General features: G+C 37.1%; 1 protein-coding gene across 4 annotated transcripts in view; it reads right to left on the reverse strand.

Moving 5' to 3' along the window:
* The window catches only part of rab27b (RAB27B, member RAS oncogene family), a 66,526-nt gene extending 48,519 nt beyond the window's left edge, over nt 1-18,007 (reverse strand). For 3 of the 4 annotated variants that reach the window (XM_089123613.1, XM_089123614.1, XM_089123615.1), the window contains exon 1: nt 17,749-18,007. In XM_089123613.1, the coding sequence (XP_088979739.1) occupies nt 17,749-17,750 (2 nt within the window). In that variant the 5' untranslated portion in view covers nt 17,751-18,007. The remainder of the gene's footprint in view (nt 1-17,748) is intronic. The other variant, XM_089123616.1, reaches the window with a different exon arrangement.
* Nucleotides 18,008-21,724: the final 3,717 nt, after the last annotated feature.

Here is a 21,724-nt window from a genome sequence, read left to right on the forward strand (position 1 = left end):
AGATCTTTAAGGAAATTATGATAAGTATATTACGATGTATAATAAAAAAATGCAAAAAAAACGTGTGCAGTAATTTGACACAAAAAATGCATTAATTGCATTTTAAATACTGATTAAATTGTTAAAACTTTTATGAATTAAATTGATTAGACATCTAATCAATTGAATTTATTAACCCATTAAAACAGAAAATGGCCAGTGGGATTATAAACAGTATGAATTTCTGTAAAGATGCATTATGGAAAGTTAAACAAATAAAAATGACTCAGGCGATGTCAAAGTGTGCATCTGTCCATGCAAATATTACCCACAACCCTGTACTAAGAGGTGTTTAAAACAGTGCTCCTCTGATTATTTTTTTTTTTACACAATAAGCCTAAAAGCAAATATGTTATGAGGTAATGAATTCACATAGATGCAAATGCTCACATGCAAATGAAAGCAGCGTGCAACAGTTTGGTGGCAGGGTGGGTAAATACCAGCAAACTTTCTTACTAGTGCTCCAAAAGCTTGGAGAGTTGAAGCTGCACGATACTGAAGAAAAATGCGATAACTCAAATAATGCAATATTCTATATGCCATACGACAATGATTAAAGGTACAATATGTAAGAATTTTGTAATAAAATATTCAAAAATCACTTGCCCAGTGTGATATATTTCCTGCAGTTGTGTAATTACAATATCCCAAAAGTCTCCGAAGATTTTTTATTTCAGAGAAATTCCAATTTTAAATAAGTGGCCGTCCCGGAAAAAAATGGTCGCCTGTCAATGACGCAATAGTCGCGCTATCCTTGGTTTCCGCTCATACTGCCATAGCCATGAGGTAACCATGGCGACAGACTTGGACAAATGCGTAGCACGTAAAGCTTAGCGGCACACAGTTCTTTTTTCTTTCAAACATAGACCATGGCAAGCAGACTTTGCGATAAACAAGGAGAACTAAAATGAGGATCAATATCAGCGTGGCGTTTTTGAGATGCCAAGAGCTCAACGTCCACGACTAACTTGGACTTGACAGAGCTTCACGAGTCACGACTTGACAGCTTTATTAGAGTAATGCTAAGTTCACACTACAGGATTTAAAACCCGATTTATGCCCGATTTGCAAATCGTTGAGCTCGCCGACAGGTCAGGGTGTTATCGCGTGCAAATCGCGGGGGATTAGCGGACGATGAACGCTTGCCAATCTGTTAGTATGAAAGAGCCAACAACGCATCAAAAACACTCGCAGACGCGTCGCCGAGCCCAGAAAAATATCTAGCCTGCTGGATATCCAGAGCCGTCGCGCGACTTAAACTCAGTGATGTCATGAGTACAGCCAATCATAGCAACGCATGGTTTGAGGACACCAGGTAAATCTTAGTTTTTCTTCTTTTTTGCTTTTTTTTCTCAGAGCAGATCATCGGGCAAACAGTGTGCAGCACTAGTTTCTGTCTGACGTCCATATTCACGTGTTGTGTTCTCTTCTTCGCTGGGTATTGGCGCGCGCAATATTTATTTATTTATTGCGTGTTTTTTCGTGACAAAACGTGGTTTGTAGACAAGAAAGATTGAATCGTTGGGTGACATAGTTGTTGTCAACTCGTTATTTATTTGATTTTTTTCAGGATTTAGACCGTACTATAGTACTGAAACAGCTCTCATTGAGTCACAAATGATTTGCTGTTATCATCCGATCGTGGTTGTATCTCTATGTAGTGCGTTGTCAACTCGTGTAGTGAGTTACCTCCTGTTGTGGATCAATCACGTTGTGTTGTGTGGTGTGAACAGCTAAACAACTTGAACACTCATGATTTCACTGAGAGCAAGTCATGTAGTGTGAACCGCACAGTTCAGCCCGACGTTTTAAAATCATGTAGTGTGAACAAGGCTTAAATAAACAAACCAATGCTCAACATGATGAAATGTTAGAATATGGTCAGTATATTATTCTAATGTTGATCTAGCTTACTGCTAGTTTTGTTTAGCAAACAAACTAACACAAACATTATAACTTTCAACAAACATTTAAATGCCGTTTACTGTGATAGTGTAACGCTAGACCAAGTGAAGCAGCGCTGCGTTACCTCACAAGTTTGAATCGTCTAATAAACCGACCTGTGTGAGTAATCCAGCACTTGTGGTTAGTTCGGTAGAATTAAATGTCCTTATTCTTTTATATCCGCGGGACTCGCGTGTGATATCTGTCTCTTTAGCAATCACGACCTGATCCCGATCAATAAACATCATTCAATCCATCAGCTTGACAGCAAGTCCCATCATTCAGCTCATCACTGCGTCATCAACCTACGCCTTTGTTATTGTTGGAAACTGCGCCCTCTTGTGGCGAAAAATCGTACATATTATGCCTTTAAAGTGAGTAAAATAAACTTAAATGATCTATTATGTAACCTAAATATGTGTTTCACATTCTTTTTGTGACAAAAAAAACATCCCTACAACTTCTGAAAGTGAACATCAGTGTTTTACTGTCGCATAAGAAGTGTTATTTTAACATCTTTGTAAACCACAGGGTTCAGGTTATCCTACATTAGGGTTATTTAACAACAGAAACTGAATAATCAAATGCAAAAATAAAACACTGCTTAGTTTTCTCTGCATGTATTAAATGTATACAGATTCTTATTAAAGCTAGAAAGGTTTTTTTTAAAGCTAGAAAGGCGATTTTCTTTCGTTCATAAACGCAGTTATTGCAAGCCGTTGCGATACATTTGCGATATTTCGATGATTTTGTGATATTTTGCAGCACTAATGTAGAGCTTTTAAAATGAACTACAGACTGGATTTCCCGATCATGAATGAAGCAGGCGTTCAGTGTAAGTACAAGCATTCAGCAGAAGGCTGTGAATCTGGGTTTGTTTCAAACCTACACACATGATCGAAAGAAGAGCAGGGCCATTAGATCCCACAAGTCCACACAGACTGCGGCTCCTTCACAAGCTCTCTGGCATTTCTTAACGTCTTCAGCTGCATTAATTATTTACGCTGCCCAATTAGCCCTCGCGCAATCCACATCCCCTTAAGTACAAGAAAAATCCCAGATGCCACTGAAACAGCAAACCGTAGTGCGATCGGCCTTCCATCACAAATGATTTAAAATGATTATGCCAACATCACTTAAATGATGAAAGTGACAGGTTTAACTTTAATACATGCAACATCATGAATTATTAATCAGAAGAACAATACATAGGAGATGGCCGAGGTCCTTGGGGCACGAGTTTATGAGCGTTAGGATGTGAACGACAACATCTCCCGAGGCATTGCCTCGTCTACAGTCGCTGTAGTGCATCTGTTAGCACGTTCAGGTTCTTGGCAGGATGCAAAAGCAATTACAGCAAGTATGTAAAGCCAATTACTGCATTATTTCGCCATCAAACTTAAACCAATCAGCACTGTCACTGTCATTTTATGGCTTCGGGGGAAACTGGGTTAGGATGAGCTGGAACACATTTCCTCCATCTTTTCCAGTCATTGATGGAAAGTTGAACAAAAAACATGGTGCATTTTTACTTCACTAGGTCTCTCTGATACAATTACAAAAATAGGCAGCACATTTTTGTCTTTGGTCAACATATTTAAAGGGTTAGTTCACCCAAAATTTTAAATTAGCCCATGATTTACTAACACTAAAGCCTTCCAAGTGTATATGACTTTCTTCATTCAGAAGCTTGGTTTACAATCAGAGTAATATTAAAAAATATCCTGTCTCTTCCAAGCCTCATAATGGAATTTTTGAAAATAAAAATTCAATGAATATATTATTTAGGAAGTCCATCAAACTAGGGGAACGCGCTATGATGCACTTTTATGATGGATAGATGTGCTTTTATGATGGATGGATACACTTTTATATTTTTTATGATGGAGAGATGCACTTTTATGATGGATAGATGCACTTTTATGATGGACAGATGCACTTTTATGATGGATAGATGCACTTTTATGATGGATGGATGCACTTTTATGATGGATAGATGCACTTTTATGATGGGCAGATGCACTTTTATGATGGATGGATGCACTTTTATGATGGACAGACGCACTTTTATGATGGATGGATGCACTTTTATGATGGATAGATGCACTTTTATGATGGACAGATGCACTTTTATGATGGACAGATGCACTTTTATGATGGATGGATGCACTTTTATGATGGACGGTTGCACTTTTATGATGGACGGATGCACTTTTATGATGGACAGATGCACTTATATGATGGACAGATGCACTTTTATGATGGATAGATGCACTTTTATATTTTTTATCATGGATAGATGCACTTTTATGATGGATGGATGCACTTTTATGATGGACGGATGAACTTTTATGATTAACGGATGCACTTTTATGATGGATGGATGCACTTTTATATTTTTTATCATGATAGATGCACTTTTATCATGGATATATGCACTTTTATGATGGATAGATGTACTTTTATAATGGACGGATGCACTTTTATGATGATGGATGCACTTTTATGATGGATGGATGCACTTTTATGATGGATAGATGCACTTTTATATTTTTTTATCATGGATAGATGCACTTTTATGATGGATAGATGCACTTTTATGATGGATAAATGCACTTTTATGTTTTTTATCATGGATGGATGCACTTTTATGATGAATATATTGCACTTTTATGATGAACTTCAAAACAGAAACAACCATTCACTGCCATTTTAAAGCTTGGAAGAGCCAGGGCATGTTTTAATATAACTCTGTGTCATGATTCTGCCGTCATCTCCTTGATTTTTCCTAGTCTTGTGGCGGCCGCAGGATCACGACAGACCCATGTTTTCTGTGTAAGCACATGGCCATTTGTTTGGGCTGTCTGCTTGCGTTGTCTCGTCACCGAACTCCGGCCCCTTGTTACCATTGTTTAGTCTTCATTAATTAATCTGTGTCACCTGTTCTGTTATCATTAGTCTCCCTTTATCATCCCCTTGTGTTTGCTGTCCTGTGTCGGTTCATTGTGAAACCTGCTGTGATGTTTCAACTCTGTGAATCCTGCCTGTGTTTGCTATAGTTGCGTCTGAGTCATTGCTAAATATTACCTGTTAGTATCTTGTCGTGTTCTGTGAAGATCCTGTTAGTGTATTTGCTGTTAGTTAGCGTCTAGCCTTCTGTCCATGTCTTAGTCTATTTAGTCATCCTCTGCCTTGTTTACCCCATCGTGGGCATTATTTTCCCCTTTTTGTCTGCAATAAATTGTGTATTCAGTGTACTCTGTCTGCGCCTGGGTTCTCCTTCCTAAACATCATAACACTCTGATAGTATTAGCCGGAAAGAGGATGACTTCAGGTTGAGTAAATCATGGGCTAATTTTCATTTTTGGGTGGACTATCCGTTTAAGTCTCAGGGACTTGACACTTAGTTTTTACCAAAGAGCACATGTAATTAATTATGAAATTATTGATAAGCTTACTTAACTAATAGATTCTGGGCCGATACTAAAAATCGATAACTCTAAAATAGGGCTGTCAAACGATTAATCGTGATTAATCGCATCCAAAATAAAAGTTTGTGTTTACATAATATATGTGGGTGCACTGTGTATAATAATTTGGATATATATAAATACACACACATGCTTGTATGCTTGTGTATTTAAGAAAAAAATATTATTTATATATAAAATATTTATATTTATATATAATATAAATTATATATAAATCTATATACAACATGAAAATATTTCTTAAATATATAGAAGAATGTGTGTGTATTTAAATATATATATAAAATAATTATACACAGAGCACCCACATATATTATATAAACACAAACTTTTATTTTGGATACGATTAATCGTTTGGCAGCCCTACTCTAAAAACATTATTCATAATGAGCCCGAAATACAAAAGGACTCTTTTCTATGCTTTACTATTTCTGGCTCCTCATTCAAAAAAGATGAGGATAAAATACTGTATGTAGTTACAACATATTACAATATAAACACCATAAAGTTAACCTTAATCTTAATTCATCAAAAGTAGATCGCTATACATCTATTGGCATAAATGCATGATATTCTTTGATTATAAACTACATGTAAAGCAAGAGCATGTAGTGCAGCAGTGCTGTTATTTTCTTTGAAATTTATTAAATGAAATAAGACATTTGAAGATTAATGATCACAAAGTAAGACGGTTGTTATACCATTGACAAGATTTAACTTTTTATTATTACCTTAAAATTCATACAACTGAAATTTTTAGACTGTATAAAGGATGCATAGGTTGCAAATGTGAGTGAAACGCTCGCTCTGTGTGATGATTTCCACCCTGATCACTTAAACTGCCAAATTTACACTACAAAGGTGACACAGAAGCACCTCTGAAGTGGCATTAAGGTGTGTTTACATAAACATGCCAGTTTATTTTTGCACTTTTCATTCTGATATGAGGGATTGACGAGCCACCATAATTTAGTCTGGCTTTACACTGGTGTTCGAGGTTATCACATCACTAACAGCAAAAGTTATAAACATTAAATCAGGAATCTAGTAAAGTCGTGTAATTATGGCTAGATTTTTTTCCGTACACCCACGTTATTCCATACCGACGGCCAGCGTTTAGTCCGAAAGGTTTAAAATGAGATCAGTGTGTCTATTCCGAGCCGCCGGGGGTGTTTTGGGGTTCCTGGCGTGCAGGTAATGCGCCCAGCGGGAGGGTCTTCCTCAGCAGCTGGTGAGCCCTGTGACCTCTGACCCCTGCGGTGGGGCGCAGCAGGCAGACCTGAGATAATTACCAGCGAGCAAAGAGACACGCTGGGCTTCAGAGGAGGGAGAAGATGCACAAGTTCTCACTGAAGATCTTTCTTTAACTACTCGTCTCACACTGATAACTCTTCTAAAATTTGTATAATAAAAGTTCTTTAAATTGGTTCAAAGTTCTTTAAATTATCAGTTAGGATGGATTCATTTTCTAGGTGGATGTCACCCGCCCGCCTATCGTCTATGGTTTCATCCCCCTTGGATACTAACAATGCAACTGATACTCTTAGCTCCACTCTGACATCTATGGATACCTTTTGCTCCCTTTTATCCAGACAAGCCCACGCCACCGCATTTGTCCCCAGGCTGTCTGATGTTCTCTGCAAGTTTCGTTCTGCAGCGAGAAAGCAAACCCAAAAAGAGAAAGCAAAGCAAATTTTGGATTTTGGCAAATCCAAAGATCTTGACCTTAGTTTGAATCAGTCACTCTTTTCTCAGCAAATGTCTCCACTTCTAAAACAACATCCCACCACAACAAAATTTTAAAAAAAAATCTGATCCATGCATGCTTTTCAGAATCTCTTCCTCTCTCCTTTGTCCTTCATCATCTCTAACAGCTGATGATGACTTTGCCACATTCTTCATAAACAAAACAACTACCATCAGCGGCAAATTCTCCACACCAACCACAACTTGCACACTATCCCTTCCTTCTCTCCACTTTCAGTGGCAGAAGTCTCCAAACTCATCCTTTCCAATACTACTACCTGTCGGCTTTATTCTATTCCAACTCATTCCTCAATACATTTCACACTCACTCAAATTATCAAGACCTCTCTTCATACTGGTACCTTTGCATTTAAGCGGCTCAGGTAAACCCACTGCCAAAGAAACTCACACTAAATCCAGCACTTTTAGAAAACTATAGACCGGTATCTTATATAACTATATAAACCGGACCCTTCTTCCATACATTGCAAAGACACTTAGGCCGTGTGTCCACCAAAGACACCATTTTGTGTGTCCACCATTTTTTCACATGCCTGGCGTATTTTTTCAATTGTTTTCAATGGAAGTGCCGCGTTTTTAAAATGCCATGAGCGTAATGAGGCACTGAGCGTTTTTTACTGGTTGCCGAGAGATGAAGTAAAACCAAGCGGCAACATTTTAATCTGAAAATTGAACCCTACCCGGAAGTGTAAAAAACTGCAATACATCGAAAATTCTCTAGGGACAGGTCCCAAAAAGAAGCAAATGTCCATAAACCCCATGTTAAAATGTCTGTTTTCACAGCATAAATTCATGTTTTTACAGGTTGGTCCCATGGACTTTTATTGTATTTTTAGGTTAGGTTTTTAGGACTTTTATTGTATAGGTTCTGCATGCCTGACAACTGTGAGGGGGGTGATTTTTTTTCTAACTTGTTCATTTAGATTGTATTTAGATATAAAATGCATGACAAATAAAAGCATGATTAACTTTGATTGACAGCTTGATTGATGGCTGAAAATGGGCTGCGTCAAGTGGAATTCCTAAAATTTGATGTCTCAGCCATGATCTGACAACACATCATATCACTTCTGCATCCTTTTGAACATTTGTTTTGAAATATCGTACATAAAATGGTTGCTGCTATAAACTGCACTAACCGACACTGTAGGAGTACTTCGCTCCATTTTTACAATAAGGACAATAAGGATGAAAAAAAATTTTTTAGTATGAAACAAATTATCTGTGAAATCAGTTACAAGTAAACTTTGCTTTGGATATTCTATATCATAGCAACTCAACATCTCAACTGAAAAAACGCTGCAATGCCAAAACGCTCAAAGCACCCAAAGCTAGCTAAATACGCTTTGGTGGACACACGGCCTTAAAGAGCAAATTGCAGGCAAAAAAAAAAAATCTAAATTAATATATAACCATGTATGAAAATACCATATGAAAAGTTAATGCAGGATATAAAATGTTTTAAAATAACATAAGGGCACTAATTTAGTAGATAAAGTGAGCTTTTCTTGGATTGCTTGTAAAAATGTTTTTTTTCTCCAACATCGCGTCATACGACAAGATAGGGAGCCTCAATGCAGAGTAGGCTGCTATTCAGTAAGAGCGGCCGTGAGTCAGTTCGGCAGTTTTTGTATTTCAATTTATCATCGTCTTGGTAAATGATTGTGTTTGTGGAGGATGCAAAAACTCCCTTTATGTTATAACCTAGGTGAAAAATATGTATTAAAGGTACAATATGCAGGATTTTTGCAGTAAAATATCCAAACAACACTAGGCTAATGTTATATATTTTCTTTAGGGGACTACTTACAATATCCCAAATGTTTCTAACCATTTGTAAATCAGGAGAAAATTGCAATTTTAACCGAGGAAACGGGTGAGGAGTCGCCAACAGTGGCATCATTTCCGCATTACCCCCGGTTTCCGCTAGGTTTGACCTCGTACTGCCTTAGTAAACATGGTGACTGACATTGACAACTGGGTTATGCCGCTTATGCCTAGAAGGACGCTCACACTGTTGTTGTTTTGTTCAAACATTATGGACCATGGCAAGCAGACTTTGAAACAAAAAGAGGACTAGAACGAAGATCAACATCTTTCGAGATGCCGAGAGCTCCACGATCGGGACTAACTAATCCAGAACTTGCGTGTAGTTCGGTAGAATGAAATGTTCTTATTCCTATTTATCCACAGGACTCGCGTTGCGTGTGGAACTGGTATACGCCTAGCAATCGCGCCCTGCTTCATATTACCAGTCATGTTAAAAACATCAACGTATTCACTCATCCATGAAAGATCCATCAGCTTGACGAAAAGATCCAGACTTCCGAATATACGTCATAACACCTTTGTTATTGTAAGAGGTTAGTTGCATATTGTACCTTTAAAAATGTACTTGAGTATGAATTTAGTACAATACAAATATACTAGGGGTGTAACGGTACATGTATTCGTATTGAACCGTTTCGGTCCGAGGCTTCCGGTTCGGTACGCATACAAACCGAACGATTGCTTGGACCATTTTTTCGTCCGGCAAAATTCGTGCTGACGCGGCAAACACAACGTTGCGCAACATCAAATGGCAAGCGTAATGAAAGCAGAACGAAACTGCGCTACTCGTTATGTGCTTCACGGATCGTTTATCAGTTCGGACCAGCAACATCTGTGCAGCGCGAGCCGATCTCGATCAAGCAACAATGTTACACAGCGCTAAGAGATCCGGTAAAGAACACATTTGAATTCGCCACTGAGGTAATAACATCGCTGCGAGATCTAGTGAGATGCATTCACATTTCTCCGTTATTAACCGTAGATCTCTATTAGATCAAACAGCGCTGTCATGGAAACCAGGAGAAACATTGTGCCGTGAATGAACTAGTAATACTTTCGTCCACAGACCAGCAACATTCACCATGGATTTAATATAGTAACACTAACTGGAACCAGTTTGGCTGGAATGGTGAAATGCTTTCAAGTACTTCACACATCTTTTTCCAGCACTTCAAAATTCAAATATTATATAAATAAATATATATTTAAAAGTTATTTTTAATGTGATGACCAAAACATTATTTGTTCATCCTTCAAAGATGAGCCCCATTTATAAACCTGAAAGTTTCAAGATCTAGGAAAACTCACACTTATTTAAAAATATTTTTTCTTTAAACAAATAGGAAATTTCTCTGGCATTTCTTACTTTTTGCTGTATCGAAAACGTACCGAACCGTGACTTTAAAACCGAGGTACGTACCAAACCGTGATTTTTGTGTACCGTTACACCCCTAAAATATACTGAAGTATAGTTTTTATTAATTTATTACTATATATCTACCCTAATCCTAATCTACCCAAACTCATGTCTGCTGGCCTGATATATGATGGTAATAATCTGTACAATATTGTGAGCACAGTGTATATCGTTAGCGAAAGTGTATCTTTAAGCACGTCTCTCACCAAGACACCTGCCCTGTTCTCCACTGGTTCTCCTCACACCACAACTCAACGTGTCTCTGACCGTTCTGACTAACATTAATCCTGGCCTGTCCTTTCTTGGCAACATAGCAGGCTCATAATTGTACGGCTGTGGTCCGTCACACGAGTAAGTATTTCGTCAGTGTCCGAAATCTCATTGCGAACCATTGTTTTCCTGTTGTCTGAATCGACCTCTCTTCCGCCCGTCACGTCACAGCAGCCACACCCATTTTCAAACACGGCAGTAAAATTTGCTCACAAAAACGACTCCGGAAACTTCTATAACGTATTTATAAGAACATTTTAAAGAAAATATAGTTCCTACATTATTTTTCTATACATTGACTCGTTGGGTCCTCTAACCTGCAATATGCCCTTTAAGCGAGTTGTGTTCAACCAACTCTCTACCTTTCTCAAACTCCTGAACAACAACCAGTCTGGCTTTAAAAGTGAGCACTCAACTGAGACTGCCCTGCTCTCGATTATTGAAGCTCAGAGCAGCTTCCAAAGCATCAGTACTCTTCTTTCTGGATCTGTCTGCCGCTTGTGACACAGTTAACAACCGGATCCTCCTGTCAATCCTCAAGACAAAAGGGCCTCTTAAGGGTGGGGTGCCTATTTTGTTACTGGGGTTCCTCAGGGCTCAGTGCTTGGACCACTTCTCTTTTCCATCTACATGTCATCACTGGGATCTTCCTATCACTGCTATACAGATGACACACAACTCTACGTCTCCTTCCAGCTAGACGATCCGACAGTAGCTGCTCATGTCTCAGCCTTTACCTGGATGACAAATCAACCGTGCAAAGAACTTGTAGTCTAGGTCAACCCAACTCTTGATCACAACTTCTTCATTCTGCTAGATTCGTCAACCATAACTCACAGACCACATTGCTAGAACGGCCCGGTCCTACAGATTTGCCTTATACAACATTAGGAGGATCAACTCAACTACTCAACTCTTGTTTTATCTAGACTGGACTATTGCAAAGCGCTCTTGGAAGCCATTCCAACATTACCTGTCAAACCCCTGTGTCTGATCCAGAATGCAGCAGCGAGAGTGGTCTTTAATGAGCCGAAGAGAGCGCACGTCACACTTCTCTTCATAAACTTGAACTGGTTGCTAATTGCCGTTCCCTTCAAATTCAAGGAACTGATGTTTGCCAATAGAACAACCACTGGCTCTGCACCCCATACCTAAACTCACTCTTCAGACGTATGTGCCCTTCAGAAGCTTGTGCTTTGTAAGTGAACGGCGTCTTGTGGTGCCATCATCCCAAAGAGGTACAAAATCTCTTTCATGGACCTTTACCTGGACTGTCATAGCCATCTTCAAGAAACAGCTAAAGAAACATCTTTTTCACCAACACTTGCCCCAATTATACAAGCATTCTATTGTATTTTATTCAACAAAACAAAAACCTTGCTAAATGTACTGTGCTAAACTAACTGGGACAAGTCCCAACACTTATTGTTGGCCTGTTGTTAATTTGATTGCTTCAGTTGTTTTTCTTATTTGTAAGTCGTTTTGCATAAAAGCATCTGCCAAATGATTATTTTAGTAACTCCAGTTATTTGAGAAATACTGCCTTGGCAACTAACTGAAATTAAAGTTTAAGTTTACTTTATTTCAGCTAATGTTTATCAAGCGCCAAAATGTTTTTTCTTTTGTTTCGTTTTTTTGTTTTTTTACCCTGGTGTTAACATGGGTGAAATGGTCATGATAACAGTAGTTAAAATATTGGAAGTAATTTTAAGCATGTATAGTAGTGATTTTATCAAACTAGTCCCCTGTTCCCAATGCATTATTGTAATTCAAGCTGGTAATAACAAACTGAGGAATGAGTTAAACAAAGCTAAACATCAACTAAAAAACAAACAAAAAAAATTAAGTCTATCCAAATGAATTAACACATCATTCATTCAGCCGCTTAACAACAACTGATTCCTCAATGTTACAGCAGAATGTTTTATTGACTCATTTGTATAATAAAGGCAGTGCCCCTCAGGATTTACTGCGGTGAGAATTACCGTGTGTGTGTACCTAATTAAACAGTCGCTCTGATAGCTGATTCTTATTCAAAGCCAGATGATTTCTGTCAGGGTACAACACGGCTTATCAAAAAAATAAATAAAAAAAAGAGAGAAATAGCTTTGAAACACTGACTAGATTTCAAACAAACTCGGAAGATTCTGAGATGCTGAAATAAAAATAAACATAAAACTGATGTCCTTAAACTCTGCATGAAAAGGCATCCTCTTCAGTATGGGACAGGTGATTATATTAGAAAAAAATGTGGGTAGCATATCATTTCAGCCACTAAATTGACTACACTAAAGCCCTATTCGCACTGATTAGTATTATTATATCTGGGGACCTCGTATGAATTTGAAATCCCTCCCCATTCATCCTCATCATTCACACGGGATAAGTGAAGCCTGTGATTTTACTACAATTTACTGACTTATCTCCTGGATATGATATCAATAGGCTATTGTTTGGAAATGTGTTGTTGTTATTATAGGTCTAGCTGTATATCATGAACAGAAGAATGTTCCTTACCGGATGCTGCTACACACGTCATTCATTTCCATCTAATCATTCTTTTTGTTTTTACTCTTCTGACGGTTTTCAGCTTTCTCTTTCTGCAAATTATATAGTTGAAAGGTGTATGGCGACATGACCCAGCACCCAAAATACTATCAAAACACTCCAACACAGCCTCCATTCTTTGTGAAAGATAAAAAAGCGTACATGAAACAAAACCCTTTAAAAAAATTATAAACGACCCCGCTAATCACAGAGATGCCGATTCGCTCGGGAGTGACATTATCACAAGACCTCGGTGTTCGGCGAAATATGGTGGGTCATTTGCGTGGGATTTTTTACTTTACAAATTACAGACATGGCCGATTCACACAGGTTTAAGATCACAGACAACCTCCGCAATTATTACAAATGACCAGAAGTCACCAGGTAATACTCATCCTGTGCGAATAGGGCTTAAGACAGTGGGGTTGCTAAGATACCACTTAGCAACCAAACTGAACACCCTAGCAACTGCTTAACAGAAAGCAAAAAACACCCAGTAACCACAGTACATTTATGACAAAACCCCACCAATCACCAACCACACTCTAACAACTGCATAACAGAACCGTAAAACAAATAGTAACCAAAATAATCATTCAGCAATACCCTGGAAAATGGCCAAAAAACCCTAGAAAGTTAGTAACTCTATAACAGCACAACAAAACCAACAAATAACCACAGTAAACCATATAGCAACACCTTGGCAACTAACCACAACACCATTTATATAACAGCAGGCCAAAAAAAAAAGCAGTAACCAACCACAGTAAGTGTATAGCAAAGCCCTGGGAACCAAATCAGCATGTTAAGCAACCAGTAACTGCATAGTAACACATCCCTGACAACCACACACAACACCCTAGCAACTAGCCTATATAACAGCACCTTTTAAAACAAACAGTACTCTCATAGTAACCATATAACACATAGAAACTGTATAGATGAGCTCCTGGCAACCAACCACAACACTCTTTGCATAATAGCAGGCTAAAAACAACTAGTATCCACAGTAAGTGTCTAGCAACGCCCTGGGAACCAATAACAGCAAGCTAAAAACAACACTCTGACAACCACACACAATATCCTAGCAACTTCATAACAACACCCTTAAAACAAACAGTACCCTACCCATAGTAACCATATAACAATGCCCTGGCACACACCTGGCGACTGCATAACAGAACACAAGAAACAAACAGTAAGCATAGTAACCGTATACAGTAGCATCGCCCTGGCAACCAACCACAACACCCTTAATAATAGCAGGCTATAAAAAACTAGCTAGTATCCGCAGTAAGCATATAGCAACACCCTGGTAACCAATAACAGCATGCTAAAAACAACCAGGAACTGTATAGCAACGCCCTGGCAACAAACCACAACACCATTTGCATAACAGCAGGCTAAAAACAACTAGTAAACCTCAGTAGGCGTATAGCAACACCCTGACAACTGCTTAAAAACACCCTAAAAACAAACGATAACCATAGCAATGCCCTGCCACACGACACCCAAAGCATAATAGCACCCTTAAAACAAACAGTTACCATATAGCAATGCCCTAGCAACCGCCCCCAGCATGAGAATGGTGAGATTTGCAGTATCAAACATCGCTCAGATTTTCATCAGTAGTTCTCTAATGAGATTTTAAATAACACTAATGGATCAGTGATAGATGATGCTCCTAATTACACTCCTCAACCTCTTGCATTTTCATTTCGCTTCTTCTCTATGAATGATCGCTGACTTTATCATCTTATCAATAACTGAGTTTAAGCATGAAGGCAGCGGTGCAGACGAACGAATATCTGTTTTACAGAGGTTTAATACTGCAGAAGCTCTATTTCCACAGCTCTGAAGTGACTGAAATCAATAAGCGTTTGACACTCATGTTCTGTCTATTATACACCCTTCAGAAGATCAATAACATCCGTGCAACACGCTCAATAAGAGGTTTTGTTAGTAATATACAAGCATCAAACTCCCTTCTGGTCAGGCGCCGTGGATCACACATGGGAACTTCTCTGTTATAAAAAAATCAAATTTTTCTGGTTTGGAACATTTTCACACGCCGCTTGACTCAAAGAATGACACAAAGCAAACTAGCCTGAACAACATCCAAAGGTCCTGAAATATACTATAAATGCTCAATTAAACATTAATGAACAAAATAAATCCAGATTTAAATAGAGCTGAACCATTCTGGATAGACTGAAAATCATGATTTTTTGTTTGTGTAGATTTAGGCCACATTTACAGAGCGGGTATTTAGAGAAACAACATTTTTTAAACGGTTTGAGTGACTGATTCAATGACTCATAAATACTTCACTTGTTTCGTTACTGGAATTCATAATCTTTGAACAAATTTTAACGTTTGAGTGAATGATTCAGTCACTCATAAATACCTCACTTGTTTCGTTACTGTAATTCATCGAACATTTTTGAACGAATCTTTTGAATGAATGATTCAATGCCAAATACATTTTTAAGTCACTTGCCACCTACTGGTGTAACAATGTAATATACAATTGTTATTTGAAGCATCAAGCTAAAGGTGATTTACTCTATTTTGATCTCTACTGTAGACATCAGTGTTTATGCCTGACCTCTAACCTTTTATCCCAGTGCTTCAGTGATAATATGAATAACTGTATCACAGAAATAATGAAACTGTGTGGTTGAAAATAGGGATGGGCAACGATTAATCGCATCCAAAATAAAAGTTTGTGTTTACAAAATATATGTTGGTGTAGTGTGTAATTAATTTGTATATATAAATACCCACACATGCATGTATATATTTAAGAAATATGTGCATATATATTTTATATGTATTTATTCAATATTCACAATTAATATTATATATAAATTTTTGATATATATTAATAACACATTTTTCTTAAATATATACATGCATGTGTGGGTATTTATATATACAAATTAATTTTACACACCGCACACACATATATTATGTAAATACAGACTTTTATTTTGGATGCGATTAATCGTTGCCCATCCCCAGTTGAAAAGACTGTTTGTGAAGCTGTTTCATATCTATGATGGCTCTCTCTGGATCAGAACACAGATCTGAATATTTGCTGTGATGTTTTGAAAGATTATTAACTAGACAGGAGAATCGTTGTCATGTAGGAATGATATCATGTGGGTTTGAATCGAGATTGTGATCTTTTAACGATTAATAGGGCAGCTCTAGAATTAAAGGGACAGTTCACCCAAAAATACAAATTATTTCATCTATTACTCATGTCGGTCCAATCCCATAAGTCTTTTGATCATCGTCCAAAACTCTGACGCACTGAAAAATTCATAAAGAGACGTGTCGTATGTGTAGCTAATTGTCAAAAAAGATAAATGTAGGGCAGGACTTGGTTCTATGCATCAGTTGCTGATTGGATGTTGAGATGTGGGCGTGGCATTTAAAAGTGGATGCAAATTAATACAAGTTTGCAGGGGCGGAGTTTAAGCAGATTAAATAATTGGAGAAATCCTGAATAAATCAGTCTTATGACATTTAAATTAAACATTACGAGTCGAAAAATTTAATTAAACATGTGGATAAATTGTTCACAATACGATGAGTAATATGCATTTAGAAAACCAGTTAGAAACCACCTGACAACTTTATAACAACATGCAAAAAAAAAAAAAAAAAATCCACGTAGCAACACCCTGGCAACCAACCACCAACATTAATGAGCAAACATTCTCTAATATACTAATTGGCCATTATATCACTTTTTTTAATCGATACTGTGTTTGCAGTGAAAGATTACTCGTGATTGATCCATGGTGATAAATCAATCCATGTGGGATTCAAACATGCTCAGATCTACACTAGACTATGAAACCCTGGAAACAACATTAAATCTTACAAAATACATAAGATTGCCTTGATGTTGCCTTCAAGATTGTATTACCATGGTGATATTATGCATAAATGAATGCAATGGTTCTATCAAGGTACTACCGTATTGGTCCTTAAACACTAAATTAAATCAAGGAGAAAAAGACATGATTACGAGCTACTATCATGGTAAATAGCCTAAAAATGTGGTAATACCATGGTCTAATAAGCAAGGTAATACCATGATAAATAACCCAAAAAACTGGTATTACCGTTCTAAAAGCATTATAGCACCATGATAACTTCAGTCAATGCAATCAGGCAGTATCAGCCATGATTATTCATACTTATGTTATATGATGGAAAGAACATCACTCATGTATACAATTGTTGTGATCAAGTTGTGGTACTGCGCAGTGTGTTTCTGCTTCTGGTGACTCAGGCTTCCGCCACACACACACACACACACACACACAGCGCGCGCGCACACACACGACACCGAGCTCTCTGATTCACAGCAGTAGCAGACATGATATTCATAACCATTAGACGAGTTTACACTGGTGATTTACTCACATCTCAGTGACTGATGCTGCTGAATGTAATCACAGGTGTCTCACGCTCTTCATCCTCATCCTCATCAAACCCCACCGCCGCTTATTTCGCTCTAACCGCGCCTCATTCGAAGGGGAACCTGCTCAATTAAAAGCTCAAACACTAAAGCATACCTACTCAAGTGTAATGAGTGTGCATGAGGCTCTTGCGTGCTCTCGGTTGGATCTGTAGAAGCCGAACCGTTTCTCCAGCCCCGCGGCGCGCTCAGATCCGGGTCCTAGCGCCGGAGTCTGTGATCGTCAACAACAGGTTGCAGCGCGTTCATTGGACATTCGCTCATGAATATTAATCAGATGCTGACATTTCTTACTGAAACATCGTTGTGTGTGTAATTAATATTCACATCTGAAACTATAAGTTGGTAAATGTATTACTGTAAACAATGAGTTGCCAAAAAAATGAAAACATGACATATTGATTAGTATAAAATAGCCTAATGTTTTGGTGACTTAGAAGTGACTTTGGTTTCATTCTTCATTCATTTACGAGACTTTATTATGGGTTCATTACAAGGCTTTACAAGACCTTCATGCACTTACATGCTCTTTGTGCAACACAACAATGAGCTCTTTGTACGCATCCAATTTACAAATCTAATTTGACAACCGTGCTTACCCAAATGAGACCAAAATAAATGCATCACACCAGAAAAATAAGTCTGCCTATTCAATGACTGCATACAGTAACTGCACAACTTCACACAGAAACTTAGAAACAGACTCTATGCTTCCAGAATATTCCAACAGACTGCAAAAATCCCTTTTGAGCGCTATTAACATTTGACATCCCTCCTCGCTTTGTCATAAAACTAGACACAATCTGTGTTCAGATCAATTAAAGAGAAGTGTAAGGTCAAATGGAGACACCCGTTCCGGAACCTGTGCCAACCGTTGTCATGGATACACCAGTTTCCTGTGTGCACATAGCGCATGGCAGCGTGACCGTTCATTTATTCACTGTGATATGAAGACAACTCTCTTGTCTTGATATAGTGAAGAGCTGCAAATCTAAAACGTGTTCACATGGCATCAGCGCTCCTGTCTCCATGGGAACCACTAATGTGGAGAGGCAACAGCTTTTAATTGTTTATCAAATGCCAATTAGTCTCAATAACGAAGTAGAAGGGAAAGGTTGGAGGGTTTGTGTTGAACTTGGCTTGAAAATTTGTGACCAAGAGAGTACAAAAATAGTAAAGCCTATGAGATGTATTGGGTTCCTAAAATCATTCCAAGAATGATTCCAATGAAATTGTTTATCTGTGCCGTTATCGTTATAGTTAAATATTCGAATATTTCAATATTCCAGTTTTGATTTTCGATTGGATTGATAATCTGTCCACTATTTCGGACATCATGCATCAGTAGCTAAATTACAGCTGCTATTCATACTATTGCTGTGAATGTAGTTCTTGAAGATATTTAATCTGCAGTAACTTTTTTGGTTGCAAAAAATATTATTAGAATGTATTTTGCGGTTCAAAAAAGGTAATCTGATTGTGTAATTCATATTACTTGTAATGTACTGTATTACTTAAGTAATCTGATTACATAATGCATGTTACCCATAATATGTTGCTTTACTCGTAACATCAAAAAAATCTGATTATCTAATGCACGCTACTTTTAATGCATTGCTTTTTTATGCGGTACATTAAAAAGTAATCTGATTACGTAATGCATGTTACTTGTAATCCGTTAAATACTCGTAACATCAAAAAGAAAACTAATTACGTAATACATGTCACTTGTAATGTATTTACTCGTAACATCCAAAAGAAATCTGATTATGTAATGTGTTACTCGTAATGTGTTACTTGTAATATTAGAAACATAACTGATTATGTAATGCGTTACTCGTAATGTGTTACTTCACTTGTAACATTAAAAAGGTAATTGATTATGTAATGCATTACTCGTAATGTGTTACTTTGCTTGTATCATTAAAAACGTAATCGATTATGTAATGCGTTACTCGTAATGTGTTACTTCTTTTGTAACATTAAAAAGTAATCTGATTACGTAATGCATGTTACTTGTAATCCGTTAAATACTCGTAACATCAAAAAGAAAACTTATTACGTAATACATGTCACTTGGAATGTATTTACTTGTTACATCCAAAAGTAATCTGATTATGTAATGTGTTACTCGTAATGTGTTACTTCACTTGTAACATTAAAAACGTAATCGATTATGTAATGCGTTACTCGTAATGTGTTACTTCACTTGTAACATTAAAAAGTAATCTGATTATGTAATGCATGTTACTTGTAATCCGTTAAATACTCGTAACATCAAAAAGAAAACTTACGTAATACATGTCACTTGCAATGTATTTACTTGTTACATCCAAAAGTAATCTGATTATGTAATGTGTTACTCGTAATGTGTTACTTCGCTTGTATCATTAAAAACGTAATCGATTATGTAATGCGTTACTCGTAATGTGTTACTTCACTTGTAACATTAAAAAGTAATCTGATTATGTAATGCATGTTACTTGTAATCCGTTAAATACTCGTAACATCAAAAAGAAAACTTATTACGTAATACATGTCACTTGTAATGTATTTACTCGTAACATCCAAAAGTAATCTGATTATGTAATGTGTTACTCGTAATGTGTTACTTCACTTGTAACATTAAAAAGTAATCTGATTATGTAATGCATGTTACTTGTAATCCGTTAAATACTTGTAACATCAAAAAGAAAACTAATTGGGTAATACATATCACTTGTAATGTATTTACTCGTGACATCCAAAAGTAATCTGATTATGTAATGCATTACTAGTAATGTGTTACTTCACTTGTAACATTAAAAACAAAATTGATTACTCGTAATGTGTTACTTTACTTGTAACATCCAAAAGTAATCTGATTATGTAATGCGTTACTCGTAATGTGTTACTTCACTTGTAACAGTTAGAACAAAATTGATTATGTAATACGTTACCCGTAATGTGTTACTTTACTTGTAACATCCAAAAGTAATCTGATTATAGACCATTTCACAAGATGTAAACAACACTGGTCCAGAAGCACTTCCTGTTTCAGTTTGTAACTGTTTTCTTTATTTCACATGTAAAGAAAACATCTTAAAGATGTTTGTTTAACTTTTTGATTCAGTTTTATATGTTCTGTTGGTTGTATTTTATCCCAGCTTTTATGTAGTGTTAAAAAACTGAAACAGGAAGTGCTTCTGGACCAGTGTTGTTTACATCTTGTGAAATGGTCTATAATGAATGTTACTCGTAATGCATACCCGTGATTTGTTACTTCACTCGTAACATTAAAAAAGTAATCTGATTATGAAATGCATGTTACTTATAATGTGTTACTTACTCCTTACATCAAAAGTAATCTGATTACATTATGGACATTACCCCAACACTGTTTGTTTCAAAAGAGATTGAAAACACCTGATTGCTAGTTTTTCCACAGTCTGGAAACATCAATAGATCAATGTAGATTTCAGTCTGAGTTTTTGCCAGAGAGGAGAGCTACGGTAGAAATATGACCATTTTAAACATAATCAGAATTATCAGCTAATAATTGTTAATCGACACACTCTGGAGGAGCATGAGTGTGATCTACATATAGTCTGAGTTGTGTTTCCACCCAGCTGTATCTTCACCAGATCTTTGATGGAATCACGTCCTCATGTTCTGATATCAAAGACATGCAACGCTCAACTTATATGAAGCTTATTCTCTGTCTGCTGGTTGAACTTGAACAAACTCAACTGCATTTGCAATAAACCCATGAAAAATCCTGACTGAGGTTGTCATAATTCATGCATGAATAGGTTAATTATGTGACCCTGGATCACAAAACTAGTCACATGTCGCACAGGTATATTTGTGGCAAAAATTCAAAATTAAAATTATCAATTTTTCTTTTATGCCAAAAATCATTGCTATATTAAGTAAAGATCA

Source organism: Pimephales promelas, chromosome 19 (genome assembly GCF_988280905.1).
Source record: "Pimephales promelas chromosome 19, fPimPro1.hap1.1, whole genome shotgun sequence".
Classification (NCBI taxonomy): Eukaryota; Metazoa; Chordata; class Actinopteri; order Cypriniformes; family Leuciscidae; genus Pimephales; species Pimephales promelas.